A 22555-nucleotide genomic window follows, 5' to 3' on the forward strand; every position below is an offset into this window, starting at 1 on the left:
GGTGGGGAGTGGAGACGGCGGGGCGGGGGCGGTGGGTCCCGGCTAGCGGCGGCCCTTGTGTGACCCGGGTCCGCCGGATCGCTGGGTGGGGGCACCAGACTGAGTCTGGGGCAAGGGGCGCGGGCCGGGGCGGAGGGCTCTGCTGGAGAGCTAGCAGGACGCGGCCAGAGGCCCCACCCCCGCTTGGGGCCGAGGGTGGGGGGACGGAAGGCAGGGTCTGGGGGCCCCGCAGGGTTCGACTTTCCCGCCTCAGGTTTCCCGAGCGCCAGTAACGCACTAGGCGCCCTGCAGCAGAAGTGGGCAGCGCCTGTCCTGGGCTCCGCACGTGGGGCGCGCTGACCTAGTGTTCACTTTTGTTACCTGCATTCTTCCTAGGGTCAGCAATGCAGCCGAGCAGCCGCGAAGCAACAAGGCTCTGCCTGTCGCCGGGCCTCAGTTTCCCCTTTGTACCACAAAAGGGTCACCAAAGTAACCTCACGCGCGTGGAGAAACCGTGGTGGTGCACTTGGCCCACCCGGCGGAGATTTTCTCCGAAGTGCCTCTGTGCTTCTTGCTGGCGACAGGGCCGGGCTGGCGGTCCCCCAGCAATTACGGTAAGGCGCTCTGGCGTGTGCACTGCGGCTGTGGGGCTTCCTCTGCCCTTGGGAATAAGGTGTCTGCGGTTTGAGCGGAAAGGGAAGTGGGGTCAGGCGTCTCTCCTCAGGGCATCCTGTACCTGGAAGGCAACTGCGGTGAACTACCCCCCCACCCCCCGCCGCTTTTCTTAACGTAGTCTCCACACCCACCGTGGGGCTTGAAGTCAGGACCGTGAGGTTGAGTCCCGTGGTCCACCGCCTGAGACCGCCAGGCGCCCCTGCGGTGAATCTTTCTAAAAAGGCAACTGAAACTTCACAGAGATAGCGAGGGCAGCCAGACTGCATCAGGACTTTGCCTTGAAAAGGAAACTAAAAGTGCTGTAGAAAAATTAGCCTTAAGTCCTGATTAACCCTAATTTAGATTGTGTGCTCAGAGTACTGAATATCTGCCTTTCCTGGGCCCGAGGTACACAGAAACCAAAGACCAGCCTTGCTTTTCCCTCTCCCACAGCACATACCCCCACCCAAATTGGCCTCCATCAGTTGCTATCAAGAGTTTCTAACCCTGCAGATATGAAGCAACTGAACAGACAAGCGAAACTGCAAATCTTGCAAAAAGTGTGGGGTTTCGTGAAATTGGCATGACGAGGTACAAATGAAGCCGCAGCTGACTACAGAGGAAGAGAACATCACTTAGAGAGAAATGACCGAGTCCTTCCAGAGAGAACTGACTACCAAAGGATTCCAAAGCTGAGGAGGTGCTCAGCGGGTGCTTATGGATCAGACTTACCCAAAGTCCCATGGCTGGTAAGGACAGCAATGGGCCAAGAGCCCCTGGTTCTTTCCCAGAGTTTCTGGAGGCAGCAGACGGGCTGGAGAAGGTTGAGGAGGCTGAGTTGGCAGTAAACTTCAGTTCCAGTTAGAACATCACAGCTGGGCCCTTTCTCTTAAGAAAGGAAGTAGTCCTAGTTATGTGCCTTGCAGCAGGTGGGGAGATCCCACCCGTCATGGAACCAAGATGGGGACAGACCTGAAGCTTGGCAGTTCATAGGAATTATCTCACTGCTCAGCCGCCCCACCAGCCTACAGTGAGAAAAGTGAGAATCGGAGGTCAAGGGACAGACCTGGAAGAGGCACAAAACCAGAAGGTCTGAGAGCCCCAATCTGACTCAATGTTACTTAACATTGTCCCCACTGTTCCTGAACCCACACTCCCAGACTGCCCACTGGTGTCAGCCTCCTGGCAGCCCTCCAAAGGGGTTCCTTCCCCAGCTCAGCCCAGTGGGCTTTTCGACAGAGGACTGTGTTGCTATTTTCCACATTCTAGAAGTTCTTCTGTCTTGTATCTCTGCTGCCACTTTTTGCCATCAACACCTAGCACGTTCCCTGCCCATCATTTCCATGTTGTAAGACGTATGGGTATTTCAGAGTAAGTAGGAAATCGGCATCGGTTGCCATAAATAGAAGAAAATCATAACAATAAATACCGTGTAACCACACAACACCACTGAGAAACTAGAAACTGGCTCTTTGTTAAATAGGAACATGATTGTAATACACCTTTCACAAGAACCAAACGGTAGAGGCCACCCAAGCGTCTGTCAGAGGACAAATGGATAAATGATATTGGTCTATTTGTACATTCAAAAGAATATTATTCAGCCTTAAAAAGGAAGGAAAAGCTGATCAAAAAGGAAGGAAAGGCTGATCCATGGGAGGTGAAATAAGCCAGTCACAGAAGGAGAACTATTAGGTGATCCCACTTCCATAAGGTTTCTAGGGTGATCAAGTTCATAGAGCCGAGTAGAATGGGAATGGGGGCTGCCAGGGGCTGTTGGGAGAGGGTGAAGGGGGAGGGAACTTGCTCCTTAACAGGGACAGAGTTTCCCTTTGGGAGGTGGAAAAGTTCTGGAGAAGGTAGATGGTGGTAAAGGCCATGTAATTAAGGCCACTGATCTGTACACTTACAAAAGGGTCAAAATGGTAAATTATATGTATGTTTTGCCACAATACAAAAATCATTCAAAATCAGATATCCCATTTTCTGTGTCCAATAAAAGGTTGAAAAATGAAAAAAAAAAAAATAAGGACACAGGGCAGGGGAAGAGAGGAGTTAGAGAAAATTTGGCTCTAAACGGAGCCTTCTTTCAGATGCAACCAGGATTGGAAAACACTGAAAACTAAATGAGGTTTTCATGGTGCGACTCAGTTTATGACATGTCCTGTTGGCGGTCCCCTTCCTGTCCTTCGCTGATCATCGAAGCAGCCCTACGGGGAGAGACATGTCCCTGGGGATGGTGTGGGGGGTGGTGGTGGGAGGTGGCCTGCTGCCCTTCTCCCTGCCTGGGGTGCTGACCCAGGGACTGGCATGCTTCTAATGCTCAGGGATCTGGGATGTTTAATAGGGGAGTTGGAGACAGAGGAGCCTTCTCAGGGGAAGCAGGACAGGAGCTGCCCTATGGGCCCCTGAGGGATGGAGAAGAACTGGGGTCCTGCCCAGCACATGTGTGTGTCGCAGCTGGGACAGAGCAGAGAGGTGAGTGTGACTGTGGCAAGCTCATCCAGAACTGGGCGGACACAGAAGTCAGATGGGTCTAGACCATGAAGGCAATAGGGAGCCACTGCTGGCTTTTGAGCTGGGGAGGGTCTTGGCTGTGGTTTCTAGGGTCTGGAGAGCAGGGTGAGGTAACACCAGCACTCCACCAGAGGCCAGGCATAGTGAGGCTGGCACAGATCCCGGGTGGAAAACAGAGGGGCATCAGGGTGAGCAGGCCTCCTCCTGGGCCCCGAAAGCAGCCGTCTGGGTTCACAAGAAGCATAAGGAGGAAGACTGCTGGTGTTGTAATTCTAGAGGTGGCTAGGAGACCTCAGAAGGAAGGGCTTGGAGGTCATGATCTGGGTCAAGTGCAGAGAAAGGCAAAGGCTTGCTCAAGTCATCCAGCAGGAGTGTAGCCGAGGGGTCAGGTCACAGGTGCATGGATGTCCCTGCTCTGCTGTGGTGGTGGTGGGCCTGGAGACGTGGGTCTGCGCTCCCCCTAAGTCTCGCTGCCTTCAGAGGCGCAGCTCTCTGCCCGCTTCCTGTAGATGGCTGAGCTACCCCCTGGGGGTTGTGCTTGCGTGGGGGAAGAGGGAAGAGAGACCCTGTTGGGACTTGCCTGCTTTCTCCACTTTGCTGCCTCCCCATCTCACCCTGGGGATAGGAAAGTACATTCCTGAGTCGAATTTTCCCAGGGAGTTTGGCTGAGTGAGAGAGAGCACCCTGCCTCCCACCAATTCACACAAACACCTCCCCTTCCCCTTGGGGGTTCTGCAGAGGAAGTAGCTGGAGCAGGACAGGCGGACCAGCCCTCTAGCCACAGTCTGGCCCGGTCTTCCCTGCTCTCTGTTCCCAGCGAGGCCTTTCCACAGCTGTGAAACACAGTGCTGGGAGTTTGGCAGCATCACCTCCCAGAAGCGCCACACTACCCCGTGAGGTGGTACTGTCTCATCTCCATATTAGAGGGGAAACTGCGGCTCAGAGGGTTTCAGTCACTTGCCCCAAGTCCCCCAGCCAGTAAATGGCAGGCCTGAGGTTTGAGGCCAGGCAGTCAGACCCCGCCCTCGCCTGAGGCTGTGGCCTTCTCAGTCCCATTAATTGTTTGTCAGGTCAGGCGGGGATCATTCTCCCTTTTCTGAAGGTGGGGAAACTGAGGGCAAAAAGGCGTAGAGTGGAGGTGGGTCTTGAAACCTTGCCGGGTGCTACGTGGGCCAGCCCTCCCCCGCCTCCCCACAGCCCAAGCGCCTCTGCAAGGTTCAGCTATCCCCCGGAAGTGCTGCAGGCACCAGGTAAGGGTGAGAGCAAGAGATGTCCTGCCCAGCTACCAGTTCAGAGGAAGCAAAAGGCTACTGGTGGGGGAAAGAAGAAGTGAGGCGTGAGTGTGGTGTGGTGTCGGGGCGCCGGCTGAAGAGAGAAGGGGAGGGCTGAGGACCTGGGCTAAGCGGTGCAGAGAGGCAGCCCCAGCACATACATCCAACTTCCCTTTCTCTCTGAGGACAGGACGGTGACAGCGACGCAGCAGCTGGACAGCAGCGGCCCCACAGGTCAGCTTCACCCGGCAGCTCCATTTCCTGCTCCCGCAGCTCTCTGTCCTCATCTGTAGGTCCCCAGCAGGCACCAGGCTTGTCCCTGCCTTGGTGGGCCCAGGATCGGTGACATCCTAGGGGCTCCCGGCTGGGGACCTGCCCTTATCCTCTTCACCCTCTGGTGGCAACTCCAGAATCTCTGGGAATGTAGAAATCTGTCGATCTCTCCATCTATCTATTTTTTAAAAGATTTTATTTATTGCTTTGATAGAGCATGAGCAGGGGCGTGGGGAGGGCAGAGGGAGAGGGGGAAGCAGGCTCCCCACTGAGCAGGGAACCCGCCTTGGGACTCCATCCCAGGACCCTGGTATCATGACCTGAGCTGAAGGCAGAGGCTTAACCCACTGAGCCACCCAGGTGGCCCTCTATTTATTTTTTTAAAGAGCAATTTAAATTAAGGAGTGGTTAGGCACTGGGTTCGAATCCTAGCTCCCCACTGTGGCCTAGGGCAAGTTATTAGACTTTTCTGGATTTCAGTTTCCTCATTGGTAAAGCGGGGTGAATCTGGTAACCTGTACCACGGATGACATGGGGGAGGGTCCACATGTTTCTACCCAGAAATTTCTAGCCCAGAAGTTTCTACTGGTGCCCTTCCTCTCAGAGTGACCTGGACTAGAGCCTGGGGATAGTATGTCTCAGGGAAGTGGCTCTGGTGCTGGCTTGGTCGCAGACTCTGGCTGGGCCTTGGCGTGGCCTCCCTTTCCCTGCCTGTGAAATGGGGATAAGATGCTACTTGTCAGGGATTTCCTGCAGAGACCACGGGTTCAATCATCTCCCAGGCCATGGTGAGGCCAGCGGTGGGAGCTCCAGCCTGTGGCTGGCAGGAGTGGCTGTTTGCCGGGGAGCAGTGGGGCCACATGCAGGGGTGTGACTGGCTCAGCAGGCCTGGGGCTGTGGGAGACAGGGTAGGCTGCAGGGGGGTGGGGGGATGCATGGTCAGCCCCAGGGAGGAAGGCGGGGGGGGGTTTCAAGTCTTATGCTCAGATATATCCTGGGCTGGGCCTTTGGATCAGAGCCCTAAACTTGCAGTGGGGATTGGGAAAATGTCTCTGAGTCTCTTTTCCCGGGAGATAGGTCTCCTTGGCCTCACTTTATGGACAAGACACCCTGAAAAAATGGAGAAATGGACTTATTGCCCAATGTCATGGCCCAGGCACTGACTACTGGAACTGATTATCAAATTTGCATCTTCTAAAGCCTGTGGCCTGCGCTCTGCATGTTTCCCCATCTCTTTGTTGGCCTTGACAGAGTCTTACTCATTTGTAGAGCAACTCAGACACCCAGCCTTCTTGGAGAGGCTGCAGTGCACAGCGTGGGGAGGGCAGCTGACTTGGAGTCTACAGCGCTGGATTTGAGTTCCAGCCTGACCACTGGCCTGCTGTAACCCCAGGCTAACTCTTAGCAGTTTCCAGTTTTCCCACGATCTTCTGGAACCATCTTGGATGTCAAGTAAGGGAGTTCTGTTTCCCAGGAAGCCCCAGATAAGGAGCTGCAGGGTAGATGGTGAGAGGGGTGAGGGTGTGGGGTGACCAGGCACAGTGGCCGCTCTGAAGGGCTGGGGAGAGCGGTGCTGAAGTCTCAAGTGGAAGTGAGGACTGTGGTTCGCCCCTGGGAAAGGGAGTAGAAACCACAGCCATCTGGGGTACTTGGAGGAGGTCTCATTTCTTCTTTGGCCTTGCTTTCTCCAGCTGGTCTTGGGTTTAGGCCACCCTATTCCCTCTGTAGACACAGAGCAGGATGGCCAAGGGCCTGGGGTCCAAGCCTTACGGTCCAGACCCTGGAGGTCAAATCCACATTGTGGTCTGGGCCTCCGTTTCCCCATTTATACAGTGAGGGAGGGGACTAGATGACCCAAGATCCTGTCTGCACTATGGGCCCTCAGTCTTCTCATCTGAAACGTCTCAAATTGTTTCCTTCAGTGCTTCCTTTGTCTCCTCAGATCTTTCCTTCCTCTCTTCTCTGAGGTTCTGAGAATTGCCCAAGATAACACAGCCGAGTAGCTGACCAAGTGGTCAAATGATTAAGAACCCAGTGTTCTATGCCTCCAACCAAAGTCTCTATTCTTTCTCCCTCTCTTTTTCAAAGATTTATTTATTTGAGGCGGGGGATGTGTGAGGTAGGGGCAGAGAGAAAGGGAGAGAGATATTCTCAAGCAGACTCCCCACTGAGCACATAGCCCAACCAGGGCTCAATCCCACAGCCCTGAGATCATGACCTGAGCAGAAACCAAGAGTCAGATGATTAACTGACCAGACCACCCAGGAGCCCTTGTAGTCTCTTTTCAAATAAACATATATATTAATAAATAATATTAAGATAAATGGATGGGAGCACCCAGAAAAAAATATCGCATCCCTATTTCATACTGTACTCCAGGATTGATGCAAATGAACTAAGGGTTCCCATGTGAACAATGAAACCTCGCAAGTCCTACCAGAAACTTAGGAGAATTCCTTTGTACCTGGAGTAAGGCAGGTTGGCCTTTCTAGCTTTGACTCAAAATCCAGAAGCCAAAAGAGAAAAATACTGGTAATTCTGGTTACACAAAAATTATACACATGAAAAAAGACTTATACACGGCAGAAGAACTATATGTAATGTACAAAGACAAATGATAAGCCGGGAAACATATTTGCAATTCACATAATAGACCATGAACTAATTTCCCTACTATGTAAAGAGTTTCGAGAAGATGGTAAGGAAGCTTTGAATGTAAAACAAAAATGGGTGGATGGTGAACTTGGACTTGGGAGAGATGTTGTCAGAACAGCTGCACTGTTGGAAGGAACCAAAGACTGAAACCCACACAGTCTGCTGTTCTGAGGGCATCTGCTGAATAAGTTAGCGCTTTTCCCTCCAACGTCAGACTGTGCAGTTGGAAAAGAAAAAGTGGAAACTCTAGGTACTGTTATGGAAAGCTCTCCAAGATGTATTTCCAAGCCAAAAAAGTTTTCGTGTAAGACGAGGAGAATCTTATATCCTTATATTTATTTGAGACTTGGGAAGATTTAGCAAACACTAGCAGCAGTAGTTACCTGGGGGAGACTACCCAGGCAGGGAGTGGTTGGGTGACACAGGAGACAGAGATCATTTGCATTTCCACCTTTGTGGATTTACTTATCGTTTGGATTTGAAAGATGTAAATTTCTAAACTCTCTGAAGAGCAGGGGCGTCTGCGTGGCTCAGTCAGTCAAGCATCTGATTCTTGATCCCCAGCTCAGGTCTCGATCTCAGGTTCGTGAGTTCAAGCCTCGCGTTGGGCTCCATGCTGGGTGGGGAGCCTCCTTAAAAACCCAACAACTCTCTTAAGAGTAAATAAAAATTGAGAAACGTATAACTGTAATGTAGGGGTAACATTGGGAAATCGGGGCACCCAAAACAAGAGTCTGAACCTCACCACACACAAGTGACCCCTGCAGCTTTCAGAGCTTGGGTCTATAAAAAAATGTGACTTTTACAAGGATCGGATTACATTGCTTTGCAAGGTTTTTTTTTTTTTTTTCATAAATAATAGGCCACCATTATTTTTCCATAATGGTAGTCATTTGGAACATAAAAAATTCTAAGCATTAAAGACTTGGTTTTTTGTTGTGAGGGTAATACATGTTTGTTGTAGAAAATTTGAACTGTACCGGAAAACCTAAAAAAGAAAGGAATCCTCCTCCCCATAACATTATTAACATTTTGGTGACTGTTCTTTTAGATACGCTTCTAGGCCTAAACATGTATATTACCATAAATTTCCATACATGTAATTCCATTGTGTGTGTTATGTTCTACTGGCCCTTTCTAGGCAGTGAATGGTATACTGTGCTCCTCTTTTATGTCCTTAATGACATCATGATTTTTGATAGTGAAATGACATTCCATTGTACTGAACTTTGAATTTTTTACTTTGGCAAGCAACAATCAGTTCACAGGAGGTTGCAAAAAAAAAAAGTTCAGAAAGATTTTGTATACGCTTCACCCAATTCTTTACAGTCTCCTCCTCCTCCTTTTATTTGTTGTTTATTTGTTCCATCCTGGAACCTTCTTTTCTCCTGCTGCCTTCTGGATAGGATAGACCCTGGTCCTGCTGTCCCACCAACACCTGGGGGGAGTAGCTTCTTGCATTTTCTGTGAAGTAGTCTCACCTCTTCTCTGGTGGGATTTCCTGTACCCTATGTTGTCTTTCATGATTTACTCCCTTGTTCTCTTGGAGCGTATCCTCCAGCAGCTTTCTGAGAGAGGGTGTGTGCTTTAAAATACCTAGTGAACCTTGGTTGACCATTCATCTTTGAGAGTGCAGCACTAACACTTAACTGCTTGGTGGAGCTGTTGACTGGGAAAACTTCACCCTCCTGGGCATTTCACTGAGGAGCACCAAAACATCTGTAACAATAGGATATTTTTCTTGGAATGGCCAGTTCTTTAGAGAAGAATTTTCTTCTGCCTTAGAGCATTGCCACCTGGCTGTTGCAGGCTTCTGGAAGCTGAGTGGAGGAGGAGGTGGGAAGGAACATGGCTTAATTTTTCTATACATGAATGGCATCCTATCCTTCCCCTTAGATTGTCTATCATGCACTGTCTCCAAGGAATGAACTTTATGTTGGGGTGGCGTTGAGGGTGGTAGGTTTGTGACAGTGGTCCTGGATACCCCAGGTAGAGGAGGAAATCTGGGACCCCAGCTGGTCACTTTATAGACTCACAGTTGGGCCACCTGGTTGGTTCAGTTGGTTAAACATCGGCTCTTCATTTCAGTTCAAGTCATGATCTCAGGGTTGTGAGATCGAGTCCCGTGTTGGACTCTCTGCTGAGTGTGGAGATTGCTTGGATTCTCTCTCTCCCTCTCCCTCTGCCCCTCTGCCCCCTCCCACCCCAGGCTCACACATGTGCTCTCTCTCTCAAAAAAAATACAAAAACAAAAACAAAAAAACCCTCACAAGCTTTTATATCTCATTTTTTTGTTTTACCCCTCATCCCTGTTTCTAGAGGTTCTTGATGCCTCTAGTTCTCAAGTGTTCCCAGGGTTGTGAGGCTTCTCCCTGTCCCCTCCCCTCTCCCCTCCCCTCACTCCACACCTCTCCCCGCAGCAGGCACTCGGGGTGACATCTGCTTTGGCATCTCCAGAGTTTTGCTAACCTTTCCTGCCTGCTGTCGTCTTCTCTCTTTGTTCTGTCTTTGCAGCTCTCTGCCCATTTTATTCACTCACTCTCGGTTTAGTGGAGTTTCAGGGCATTTGACATAAATTTGCTATATTTAAGCAGAAATGTCTTAGTTTATTTTAAACCCACAGAAGGGGCGCCTGGGTGGCTCAGTCGGTTAGGCATCTGCCTTTGGCTCAGGTCATGATCCGGAGGTCCTGGGATGGAGCCCTGCACTGGCTCCCTGCTCAGCAGGGAGCCTGCTTCTCCACCTGCCACTTCTCCTGCTTGTGCTCTCTCTCTCTTGCTTGCTCTTAGATGAATAAAATCTTAAAAAAGAAATTTAAAACCACAGAAAACAAAAGCTTGGAGGGACAGACCTTTGTCCAAAGTCACATGTGGATCAATGACAGAGGTGGACAGGATTACATGTTGCTTCCAAGTGGCTTTTCCTGGATGAAATCAGGGCCCCAGAGGAGCCCCCAGAGAGGCCATTTTTGGGGACGGGGAGTGACTCAGGCAACGCTGTTGCTGACAGCCATTTCTGAACAAATGGTCAGGGGTTCTGGAGTCATAAAGGCCTGACTCAGGGAACCTCATGCAGAGCAAGACCACTTCCGCCCTGAACCTCCATTTTCCCATCTGTGAAATGCAAGAGTAACGAGGATCAATTAAGATGCTAGATGTCCTGCACTTGGGACATGCCAGACACCTAGAAGTGAGAGGTCACTCTCTTATCACAGTGACAGTGATGTGCATCTTTTCTAGGGCGGAAGACGGTTCTCAGAAGAGACCAGCTACGAGGCATGGATTGCCGGGGGGCCTTTTTCCTCTGCCTGTGCTTCATGACTTCTCAGAGTGAGACAATGGGTAAGAGGGTGATGCTGAACTGGGGGGCCATCCTAGCCCGGGCCCCTGGCTGTGACATGAAAGGGGGAATCCCTTGAGCCAAGGGAGCTTGAAAGGGGACATCGCGGCCGCCTTGGGCAGCAGCTAGACAGAGGCTGTGTGGAAGGCCCAGGGACAAAGGCTGAAATAAGAGGTCTGACTTGCTCCCTGCAGACACATCCCAAGAACCCCTGCGATGCATGAGGAAACTGGAGACCGTATCCAGATACCGCAGACCGGCTCCTTTTCCTGAGTGAGTCAGGAGATCCCCTCGTCCACCTAGAGTCAGCTGTGCCTCCTACCCCTAGCTCTCACCTTGAGTCAGTGGTTCAGGGCTGTCCAGTGTGGACCGTTAATCCATTTATTCAACATGCATTTATTGAGTACCTACTGTGTGCCTGGCACTAGGTTCTGGAGAGGCAGGATAAGCATGCCCTGCCCTCATCAAATCTGCTCTCTGGCTGGGGCCTTTAGCTACGGAGGCCATGAAACCTGGTGCAGAATCCCATCTCTGCATTTTTGCGGGAAGGAGGGACAAGACTCGGGTTGGGCTCTCTCTGGGGTCCACGATCTTAATGGGCACGCAGCTGTGGGTGAGGGAATAGGGCTGGTGAGTGGCCGGGGAAGCCCAGGGACTATTGGGTCTTTCACTCAGCCACTAGAGAAGAGTCAGAAAGGGCTTCCGTAAGGAGGTGTCAGCAAAGCTGGACCAGATAGAGAGGTAATCAGGAGACATGGATGAGTGGGGTGGAGAGGTAAGCGTGTGCCAGGGACGCGCCGTGTGCTGAGGTCTGGGGATGGGAGAGGCCCCGCCCTTCTAGGCTGCCAGGGGCCCCTCCAGCCCCCAAGTCCACCGCGGACCCAGGTCAGCTCTCTGGCCCTCAGCATCATCCGGGACCTGGAGAATAGCCTGTTGAACGCCAGCTTCAGGGGCAACAACCTGACCTTGCAGACACGCTCTATCCAGTCACTGATCTTCAAGCTGGGCTGCGGCTTCGCAGGCCTCTCACTGAACAGCACCACCATGGAGGAGTACTCCAAGGTCAGAGGTCGTGGTGGGGGGCTGGGATGGGGGGCAGGCAGGGCTTAAGGTCCTGACTCCCCTCCTCCACCCAAACTAATCCTGTCTGCCTGCCTGGCTGTGAGTTGCCTCCCCTGTAAAATGGGGCTGATGTCCCTCATGCCAGTGATGGAAAAGGGGGTACACTATGGCCCTGCAAGGGTGGCATTGTCTTCCTGCTTTTGCAGGTCTATGGAGGGAGGCAGCTGTGGGAGAGGCCAGGGAATCCAGGGTCCTCGGAAGACCCTGTTGTGATTCCTACTGAATGCCTGGGCGCTGAAGGCAGAGGAGCTCCAGCCCCAGGGGCCGCAGCCGGGTGGGGTCATTTAAGGTGGGGTGGCCTGGAGGGAGGGCCTGGGACCTCAGCACCTTTGGGAGGAAGGGCAGCCTGCGTACCAGAAGGGAGCTCTGCAGGTGGAGGCTCAGAGAAATGAAATGCCTGGGGTCAGGCCCAGAAGGCGTCACAAGGAGTGGGGAGCAGTGAGTGTTGGGCCAGCTCCAGAGGCCATGCACCCCAGGCTGAGCCTGTCTACGCCCCCTCCATAGGCTGGGGTCTCCCACGCCATGTACTTCCCTGCGGAGCTGACCAAAGACGCCTGCAGGGCCCGCCCCAGGGAGCTGCGTCTCATCTGCATCTACTTCTCCACAGCCTACTTTTTCCAGGTCTGTGCCTTGGCGGGCCAAGCAGGGTGGGTGCGGGCCCCTTCCTGGGGGCACTGTGAACGTCCACACCATCGACTGGCCTCGTGGCAGGGACTGGCCCTGGGTGGGACCAGCCCATCGTGGTCCCCAGGCATTGCCCTTTCTGGGCCTCAGTAAGAGGAGAATGGTGGGCAGGCCCACTTATAGGAAACCTATGTGTGAGCCTGTCCTAGGGGAGATAGACAAAGATGCCTTTTTAACCTTGGCTTTGAAAGTGAGTGAGGATAGTGGTGAGTTAGGATGGAGGCTGAATGCTCTCAACACAGGGCAGAGAGGTGTGGGTGGGGACAGGACAGGTTTCTGGGTGGAGGGGACGGGGCGGGGCACATGAAGGATTGCGAGGTTGGGCACATGGGCCACATGACCGGCATATTCCTTGCTCTCCTCCAGGGGAAGGGGCTGGCGAAGGGGGGGTTCTGAGCCCTCAGCGGGGGTCTCCCTGTGTCCCCTGCAGTCAGCCCTTCTTGCTGTCGTTCCAGAATGCCAACTCACTTGTGCTCAATAACTACGTCTTGGGGGCCCAGCTGGGTCAGGGACACGTGAGCAACCTCAACGAGCCTATCAGCATCAGCTTCCAGCACAACCAGAGTCTGGTACTTTTGGGGGGGGAGTGCCCCCATTTCCACATCTCCCCTTCCCCCTTGTGGCTCTCCTGTTGAATTTTGGCTTGACCAAACCCAAATCTGTGGCAGCATTTTGGAAACAAATGATTTCAAATCTACCACAGTTTTAAAATTCCTGTCAAAAGAATCAGAGAGAAGTTTTTAGTTACTGCAGTAGGCAGGATTTTTTTTTTTTTCTTTCTAAGTAGGCACCATACCCAGCATGGAATGGAGCCCAGTGCCAGGGCTTGGGCTCAGGACCCTGAGATCAAGACCAGGAAATGAGATCAAGAGTTGGAAACTTAACAAAATGAGGCACACAGATCTCCCCTAGGCAGGACTCTGAGTTGCAAGTGATAGAAAACCAAGTGAAGCCAGCTCTCTACTCTGGCAAGATGGCAGCTTAAGTGCTAGACCTCTGTCCCCTCTTCCCAGTAGGCTCTTCCTCATCAGTGCAAACCAGGGTCCCAGAACAGAGTTCTTTTTTTTTTTTTTTAATTTATTTATCAGAGAGAGAGAGGGGAGAGAGCGAGCACAGGCAGACAGAATGGCAGGCAGAGGCAGAGGGAGAAGCAGGCTCCCCGCCGAGCAAGGAGCCCGATGTGGGACTCGATCCCAAGACGCTGGGATCATGACCTGAGCCGAAGGCAGCTGCTTAACCACCCAGGCATCCCCCAGAACGGAGTTCTAAAGGTACAGCTGGGCCATGTGTCCATCTCTGAACCAGGTCAATGGAATGTGAGATTGGCCAGGCCCAGGTCACATGGCTCAGGGACTGGGCTGGATTCATGTAACCTGCCATGGGAGGAGGCGTGGGTTCTCCAGAGAAATGCAGAAGCTGATCCTGGAGGAAGGGAGAAGGCCTGCCAGGCGGGCATAAGCTCTGAGGCCTCTACTCTTCTGGCCCTGGCATCCCTTAAAAGCCCAGGCCCTGCCCTGCCCAGTGTTCTGCCCTGACTTCCTGTCAGCCTCTTTGGGACTGTGCTGCACTCCCAATTTCTCCATCATACTCCCCCCCTTCTTTTTTTAAAGTTTTTTTTTTTTTTTTTTTAATGTTTAAAGATTTTATTTATTTGACAGACAGAGATCACAAGCAGGCAGAGAGGCAGGCAGAGAGAGAGGAGGAAGCAGGCTCCTTGCTGGGCAGAGAGCTTGATGCGGGGCTCGATCCCAGGATCCTGAGATCATGACCTGAGCCGAAGGCAGAGGCTTAACCCGCTGAGCCACCCAGGTGCCCCCATACTTCCTTTTCTTTGCTCTGAGGATTTGCCCCTGCAAAGGTTCATTCCTCAGTGGTTTTCCATGGCACTGCCTGTGTCATTTTCTCCCCTCTCCACCCATATGACTTGGCCTCCAGGTTGCCTGTGAGTGAGTCTCTCCCCAGCACTGGGCTTGGGGCTGCACCATCATTGTTCTCCATGGGGAGGATGGGAAAGGGGACAGTTGATCACAGAACACCTACTGTCCAGCCAGAGCTGGACTCTCAAGATTCCTCACTGCCTGTAATTTAATACCATCCTTGGGACTTGGGTATAGATGATCCCATTTTGCTGATGAATAAACTGAGGTTTAGAGAAGCTCAACAACTTGCCCAAGTTACTCTGAGAGTCAGAGTAGAGGTGAGGCTGCAGTCTGGTTCTGTCTGATGCCAAAGCCCAGCCAGTGCCTGGTAAAATGTTGACTAGGGTGCAGTTGAATCAACTTTGGCCCCTACAATTTCCAGACTCTGACCCACGGCCATCCCCCACATCCCTTGGATGCACCCAACTCCAGCCTCTTCTCTTAGGAAGGCTACATGGTGACCTGTGTCTTCTGGAAGGAAGGAGCCAGTAAACATTACTGGGGGGTCTGGAGCCCTGAGGGCTGTCGCACAGAGCAGCTCTCACCTTCCAGGGTACTCTGCCGCTGCAATCACCTCAGCTATTTCGCTGTTCTCATGGTATGTGTGCCTCCAGTCCAGCTGAGGGGAGTCAAAACAATAAAGGGCCCCATGTCTAAGCAAAAGGAACAAGGCAGAGGTTGGTGTAGGGGACAAAATCCAACTCAAATGGGCTTAAGGAGGTAAAAGAGAAACTTAGGAACTCATGTTGCTGAAGAAGCTATGTTAGGCTTCAGGCACGGCTTGATCCAGATGCTCAATATCACCAAGACAGGGCTCTATCTCCCTCCCAGCCGTGCTTGCTTTGTGCTGGCCTAGCCTTCGGACAGGGTTTCCCCACAGGATAATAATATGGCTGCTAGCACACCCGGGCTCATGTCCTACTAGCTGTTAGGCCAGTAGCATGAGAGCTTTCTCTTACCCAATTCTGCCAACTAGTCTTGGGATTGGGTTCCACTGCGTTGGAGTGTGTCCCACTCCCATCCCTCAACCAGTCACTGGGCAGGAGGAGGGAGGGCTCTGATAAATCAGGCCTAGTGCACCTGCCCACACATAGTAGGACCGGCCATGTGCACAGACTGTGGGGGAGGGGAGGTTCTCATAGAAAAAGGGGAGATGGGAGTTGAGGGAGGGCAAAAGCCACTGTGTCTGCCAGGGCTTTTTTTTTTTTTTTAAGCCAGGACCACAGTGAGGTTTGTGGTGCGACAGGGGAGTTTGGAGCTAAGGTCTTAGCAGGTCCCTGTCACTGTTGGGAGGGCATTTCCATGCTACTGTCCCCCATCTCCCATTCCTTCCTGCAGCAGCTGTCCCAAGCCCCGATCCCCAGAGAGCTGCTGGTGCCTCTCATGTACATCTCCCTGGTGGGCTGCAGCATCTCCATCGTGTCCTCACTTCTCACTATCCTGCTGCACTTCCAAGCCAGGTACTCCCCTGCCCCCGGGCCGGGCCTGCCCACCTGCTGCTGCTCAGCACCCCTCCTTCTTGTCTAACTGATCCCCCAGAGCAGGGTGCGCTCCTCCAGGGCATGGAGTTTGGGAGGCAGGAGACCAGCCTTGCTGTGTGGCTGCTGTTCAGTCCCTGTCGCCCACCCCCAACCTCAGTCATGTGTCCCTGAGCCCCGGGGGGTGGCACTGCCTGAGTGATGTCCCCAGACCATGGAAGGTCATGCTTCCATGTGCAGGAAGCAGGGCGACTCCATGACACGCATACACATGAACCTGCACGCCTCCGTGCTGCTCCTGAATGTCGCCTTCCTACTGAGTCCTCTGCCAGCCACGCCCCCTGTGCCTGGGTCAGCGTGCACAGCAGTGGCTGCCATCCTGCACTTCGCACTGCTCAGCTGCCTCACCTGGACGGCCATCGAAGGCTTCAATCTCTACCTGCTCCTTGGGCACGTCTACAACATCTATATCCGCCGATACTTGCTCAAGCTCTGTGCCGTGGGCTGGGGTAAGCAGAACCTCCCTCCGATCTTGCTCCCTGAGGCTTCTGGCTGGACAGTGGACAGGGTGTCTACCCCACTCCTGCCCTTCTCTTCTCCTCTTCCTCATCATAGTTACTGCATCCTGAGCACGGCTCATCCCTGTCAACATTCGCCACTACTTTCTGCTCTACTGTTCTTATCATCCATTCTACTTCCAACATCTCCATGACGGTCACCTCCAACATCTTCATCACCTCTACCTCCAACACCTTCATCCCCTCCACCTCCAACACCTCCATCCCCTCCACCTCCAACATCACCTCCAACACCTCCATTATCACCTCCAGTACCTCAATCACCATCACCTCCAACACCTCCATCACCATCATCTCCAACACCTCCATCATCACCACCTCCCACACCTCTGTCCCCTCTACCTCCACCACCTCCATCATCACCACCAACACCTCCATCATCACCTCTGACTCCTCCATCACCATCACCTCCAACACCTCCATCAGCATCGCTCCAACACCATCATCTACCAACAACATCTACCAACATCACTACCACCTCCGATACTTCCATCACCTCCGCCATCATCTCCACCATTTCTACCTCCAACACTGTCACCAATGCCATGAATATGTCTACCCCTGACTCTACCACGACCTTCACCTCCATCATCACCACCATGCTCATCCTCGTCTTCAACGCTATCTCTGACACCACCATCATTGGCACCTCTAACCCCATCCTAGCTCCTCTTTACTATTTCGGTTTCCTCCTGAGTTCTGCCAGCCCTCTGTCCTGTTAGCTCCATCTCCCCACCACCGCTGCCACTCCCACCCCACCCTGGAGCCCTCAGTGACACTGTCTTGGAGCGCAGCCTCCTCTAAGACCTACAGGCTAAGTGTCCTGAAGCTGGACCATATGGCAGGGCCTGAGGGCTCAGAAGAAACCTTCCCCTCCCTGCTTGCTCAGTGGAATTCTGTTTTAGCAGCCCCAGGGACCCATGACCAGCCCCTCTCGGGGTCACCTGACAGGTGCTGAGCCTCTGTCTTACCTCTCAGGGGTCCCAGCCCTGCTGGTCCTGTTCCTTGTTGTTGAGAGCTCAGCATACGGACCCTGCACAATTCCAGTCTCCAGCAGCCAGGAAAATGGCACAGGCTTCCAGAACATGTCCATGTGAGTGCCCTGAGGGGTGTGGCAGGTGCCCTAGCTCTGACAGAAGGGCCCAGGGGCTCTGAACAGGGTGTCCTATAGGCAGGGCACTGGCTGGGGGGGCGAGGAGGGGACCATGTCTCAGAGAGGGATAGTTTCCAGGCTTTGCCATAGCCTTTCTGCTGGATCCCAAGGTCTCCTGAAGAGGCAGTCTCTTGCTCTAGGCTGGCAACCTCTAGGGAGACCGGCATGAGCTCTGGTGCCTGCTCATGGGCTTCCACGCCCAGGGCAGCAGGACCCCTGGCTCCTGGCCGAGTGCGGCGATCGGCTGAGCTCCCCTTCCTGCTCTCCGACCCTGCTCCAGGAGGTCAGCCCACTCCTGAACTCTGCTCGCTCTTCCCACCGCCTTGCTGTGCTCCTTCAGGTTCCTGTGGCCCTGATCTGCTCCTGCATAGTGCTGCCAGCCCTCAAACTGTCCTCAGCAGGGAGAGCACTGCGGGGGCTGGGACTCCCCCCAAGGGACAGGGTTCAGCATGTGTGTGTGTGTGTGTGTGTGCGTGTGTGTGTGTGTATCAGGCGACCTGGGCAGTCTGCGGGACAGATTCTGCTGCCTCTTCCTGTGCCCTAAGAATGAAGGTTCTCACGGCCAACATCGGGAGAGTAGCTGAACGACCTATCACCTGTCTAAACCGTGCAGCAAGGAGTAGGTCCTACTGTCAGTCTGTTTACAGTTAGGGAAACTGAGGCATAGGCTGCTGAAGAACCCCACCCAAGGAAACCCAGGTGGTTCCTGGAAGAGCTGGGACTTGGCCACAGGCAGGCTGGTTCCAGAGCCCCCTCCCCCACTACCCCTCTCAGCCTCCTGGAAGCGAGGTGGGCTGGGGTTCATTCTTCTCACTGTGGGGGTGGGGCTCCTTTCTTAGAGGTGTGACTTAGGGCTCCTTCACCATGTAGTTTTTTTTTTTTTTTAAAGATTTTATTTATTTGACGAGAGAGAGATCACAAGTAGGCAGAGAGGTAGGCAGAGAGAGGGGGGAAGCAGTCTCCCTGATGCTCAGAGAACCCGATGCGGGGCTTGATCCCCAAACCCCAGATCATGACCTGAGCTGAAGGCAGAGGCTTAACCCACTGAACCACCCAGGCACTCCACACAATGTAGTTTTTTAACATGTGCTGGGGACCGGAGGACTGGGCGGGGGCAGGAAGCACAGTGTTGCTGGGCTGTCACAGAGTATCCCACTTCAAGAACCCCCCTCTCCGAGTCTCCCTCCCTCTCCCTCTCCCCCAGGGTTCCGTGACTTTTATTCTCCTGCATTTATAAAACCCTTACCAAGTCTATTTGTGTTCCTGAACACAGAACAGCAATAACCAAACCTTTGGAAGGAACTCCAGTGCCCTCCGACATGTGAATAAGGTTAATAAGTTGCTACATAGCCAGCCCTGCGGGACAGTTAGGTGGCAGTGAAAAGGAATGATCCATGAGCCCCTTGCATAAATCTCCCAAATAACGACCAAGGCCCCTTGTGGCTGTGGCAGCAGGTGCCCACGGCGGGGGCCTGAGCAGGGGGCTGGGACAGGGGCACAGGCTCTGGGCGTGGAGCGTGGGGCTTCAAGTCCCACCTTTGCCTCTGAGCAAGCCCGAGCCTCAGTTTCCCCCTCTGCAGGGCAGGGACGACTATGGACCTGCCTCATATGGTCCTCACGTGGAGCGGATGGGCTCACTCACGGAAAGCGTATGACATGGTGTGTGACTGGGTGAAAGGCACCCCCTGTCTCGCCGATGTTTTTGGGGACACAAGGGCATGAAGGCCTCAGGGAGGGTCTGGGAGCAGGACTGGGGCCATGGCCAGGCCTCTGCTCTTCCCTCGGCCCTTGGTGGCCTCATCCTGCTTCTCACTCGATGTGCCACAGCTGTTCACTGCTCGTGAGCCCCATCTAGCTGAGAGGGGGTGGTTCCTGGGCCAGGGCGCCCTTTGCACAGAGATGGTGCTGAGATGATGTTGACCTTGTGGGTGAGTGGAGAAGCCTCCAGGAAGAGGGCACCGGGCCAGGGATCTGGTAGAGTTTTGGACAAGTGGGCAGCTGGGCTGGCCATGGAAAGGGAGAGAGGTGAGATGCAGAAGTGAGGAGAGGAAGAGTTTTCAGGTGAAAAAGGCACAAGAGGGCCCCGTGTGGCTGGAAAGGAGAACATGGAGAGCTTCAGGCCGGGGGCCGAGGTGACAAGGGGGCCCTAAGGTGATGGCTTAGCTGGAAAGCCGGGCCCCGAACTTCACCCGTGTGGTCACACAAGAAGCAACAGGTCTGGCCTGGGGGACAGGACCAAGTTCAAGAGCCCATCCAGAGGCCCAGAGACCAGGATCTCTGTACCCACGCCCCTCCCGCCCCCAGCCTGGGGCGCCACACCCACCCTGGCACTTCCCCCTCCCCTGCTCCCTTGCAGGTGCTGGGTGCAGAACCGCTGGGTGCACAGTATCCTGGTCATGGGCTACGGTGGCCTCACGTCTCTCTTCAACCTGGTGGTGCTGGTCTGGGCGCTGCGGGTGCTGCAGCGGCTGCGGGCCCGGAACGGGGTGCTGAACCCGCGGGCCTGCCGGGACAGCGTCACCGTGCTGGGCCTCACCGTGCTGCTGGGCACTACCTGGGCCTTGGCTTTCTTCTCCTTTGACGTCTTCCTGCTGCCCCAGCTCTTCCTCTTTACCACGTTCAACTCGCTGTATGGTAGGGCCCGTGGGAGGCGTGCAGGAAGCCCCGGGGGTGGTGCTCGGCTGGTCAGATGTTGACTGCTCAAGGCTTCAGGTCAAGGGGGCAAGTCAGGGGCTGAAATTGAGCTTCCCCTTCCCTGCCAAGCTGGTTTGGGGCTCCTTCGGTCCATAGAAAGGGGTATTTCCTCCTAATTTGCACAGAGGCACCCTCTGGCTTGCTGACAATTGGTCGGCCAGCTTCTGTGCTCTGCCCCTTCTGGTTTCCAACAGGGAGGGACTCAGATTTTCTCCTGGGCTTTAGGGAAGCCCAGCTCACCCCCACTGAGGAGGTCCCTGGATTCTAGGTGAGGCCCCGCGTCTCTCCTTCTAGTCTCCCGCTGACCCGCTTTTCCCTGGCAGGTTTCTTCCTCTTCCTGTGGTTCTGCTCCCAGAGGCGCCGCTCCGAGGCAGAGATGGAGACAGAGATGGAGAGGTTCAGCTCCTCCCAGACGATGCTGTAGTCTGCGCCTCCTCGCCCAGAAGACCTCCTCTCTCTGGCCGCCTGCAGCCCGAGGCTCTGGGCTCCCCCAGGGAAGGTGGAAGGCCAGCTGCTGGACACCAGGGGCCCCTGTGGCCTCCAGGGAGGCTTTTCTACCTCCGTGGCTTCCCCAGGCCCAGAGGGCAGTGCTCTGCTCTGCCTCCCCTGGTTTCCTGGGGATGGGAAGGCAGAGCCTCTTTCCTTGACTCCTGAGGAAGGTGGCCCGTGGTCAGGTGGCCCTCTGATAATTGGGTAGGTTTGAATTGCCCCTGGTAGGCGTGACCATATGGGATCTAAAACCAAGCTTAGGCTACAATTGTGGAGAATCAGCATTGCCCTTGACCTCTGTCGGAGCAAGAGGGAGAGGGCTCCTAAAGCCAGCTCCATTCCTGGGCTGCACACCAGGGGGAGCTGTTGGCCTGTGCACAGAAGCCATTGGCTCACCGAATCCTATCTGGAAATACTGCCGCCTGTCTGGGGACATGACACACCAGATGGAGGGGTCCGGCTTCTGGGACTGCTCCTGCTGAGTGACCAAAGAAAGGATTCTTGCACTGTTTGCACACCCATTTCTCTCTTCCCAATGCAGCTGTTTGCTCTGGGTCTTGGGGTCTTGGGCATCCATGGCACTAGAGCAGGTGGGCTGGGGGAGACACTCAGAGCCCCGCTGCAGGCCATCGGACAGGTAATAACGACTGTGGAGGGCATGGTGAGGGTCCTGGAGCCAGATCCCTTTTCTCCTGGGGGTGGGGGTGGGGATCCTCTGCTCTCTGTTTATTTCTGGATGCCCATAGCCCTTGGCCAGCTGGTGAGTGCTGTAGGCTCTGGAACCCAACTGCCTGGGTTCAAATGGCCTTACCATTTGCTAGCTGTGTGACTGTGGACAGACCACTTAAGCTCTCTGTGCCTTAGTTTTCCCATCTGTAGAGCAGGGGCAGTTGTGGTGCTGATTTTGAAGATGAAAAAAAGAATCCATATAAAGAGGCTTAGCAAGTAGGAAATGCTCAATAAATCATTATTATTGTTACCATTAGTATTTTTGCTATTATTATTAACAGAGTTGACCGAGAGGGCAAGCTATCTAAACTCTAGGCCTGACAAACCCAGCTTCTCACTGGGCACAACCTGCTTTCCCTCAGCTCTGTGACTTCCTCTTCCAATTTCCCTAGAGTGGCCTTTGCTCTGACTCCAGACAGTGTCCCCCCACCTTTATCAGGATGATGTGGGTCCCCATCCAAGCCCCCCTGCCACGATGGAGCCCCGTCCTGAGTGGTCCCGGGCCCCTTGGTCCTTGGGGTGGGCTCCCACGCTAAGGAGGGGGCAGACGGATCATGGGAAGTCCCAGGCCCTCTCTGGGCCAGCTCCAGGAAGTGGTGACACAGCTGGGCCTTGCCTGTGACTTGGCCCACCGCACTGGTTCAGGCCCAGCCTCTTACACACTCCCAAGCCCAGGGTCACCTGAGGGAGGCTATGGCCACAGTAACAAGGGGATGGTTCTGGTGGTTCCAGGAGATAGGGCCAGGCTTGCAGCTCTGAGCACCATGAGGGGCCAGGCTCTGGGCAGGGGTCACTTCTCAGAAATGCCCCACTGGGTATAGGCGGGCAGGGGTGGGGGAGACCTGCTGGGCCTCCCTGCCCTCTCCTGACTCCCAGCAGGGTCCTGGCCTGCTCCAGACTGGCCACTGGGCATTGGGTCTAGCTCTCAGGGGGCTTCCAGACCAGTGGGAAGATGGAATGGGTAGGAGGACAAATGGACAGCAGAGGGGTCACGTACTAGAAGTTTCTGTGTTGTTCAGTT

The 22555-nt window shown here is 54.1% G+C and overlaps 2 protein-coding genes across 10 annotated transcripts; both read left to right on the forward strand.

The window, feature by feature from the left end:
• The first annotated feature begins 14 nt into the window (after positions 1-14).
• On the forward strand, positions 15-21784 carry ADGRG5 (adhesion G protein-coupled receptor G5). 9 transcript variants are annotated; one of them, XM_045076113.1, is made up of 15 exons: positions 16-593; positions 1147-1382; positions 2981-3111; positions 4612-4655; positions 10589-10690; positions 10883-10961; positions 11594-11750; positions 12315-12431; positions 12950-13063; positions 14859-15011; positions 15752-15873; positions 16132-16400; positions 17448-17562; positions 19979-20256; positions 20640-21784. In XM_045076113.1, the coding sequence occupies exons 5-15, from the start codon at positions 10627-10629 to the stop codon at positions 20738-20740; spliced, it is 1569 nt and encodes a 522-aa protein (XP_044932048.1). In that variant the 5' UTR covers positions 16-593; positions 1147-1382; positions 2981-3111; positions 4612-4655; positions 10589-10626; the 3' UTR covers positions 20741-21784. The 9 variants fall into 9 exon arrangements, with proteins under 9 accessions (XP_044932046.1, XP_012907602.1, XP_044932048.1 ...); XM_045076111.1 differs by lacking the exons at positions 2981-3111; positions 4612-4655 and having other exon boundaries at positions 15-593; positions 1087-1382; XM_013052148.2 differs by lacking the exons at positions 2981-3111; positions 4612-4655 and having other exon boundaries at positions 15-593.
• Positions 16410-17428, forward strand: LOC123390971 (protein bunched, class 2/F/G isoform-like). The gene has a single exon (XM_045076116.1). It carries the CDS (start codon positions 16600-16602, stop codon positions 17032-17034), a length of 435 nt encoding a protein of 144 aa, XP_044932051.1. The 5' UTR covers positions 16410-16599; the 3' UTR covers positions 17035-17428.
• Positions 21785-22555: the final 771 nt, after the last annotated feature.

The sequence above is a fragment of the Mustela putorius genome, unplaced genomic scaffold (assembly GCF_011764305.1).
Source record: "Mustela putorius furo isolate JIRA1106 unplaced genomic scaffold, ASM1176430v1.1 tig00000174_pilon_pilon_pilon, whole genome shotgun sequence".
Taxonomy (NCBI): Eukaryota; Metazoa; Chordata; class Mammalia; order Carnivora; family Mustelidae; genus Mustela; species Mustela putorius.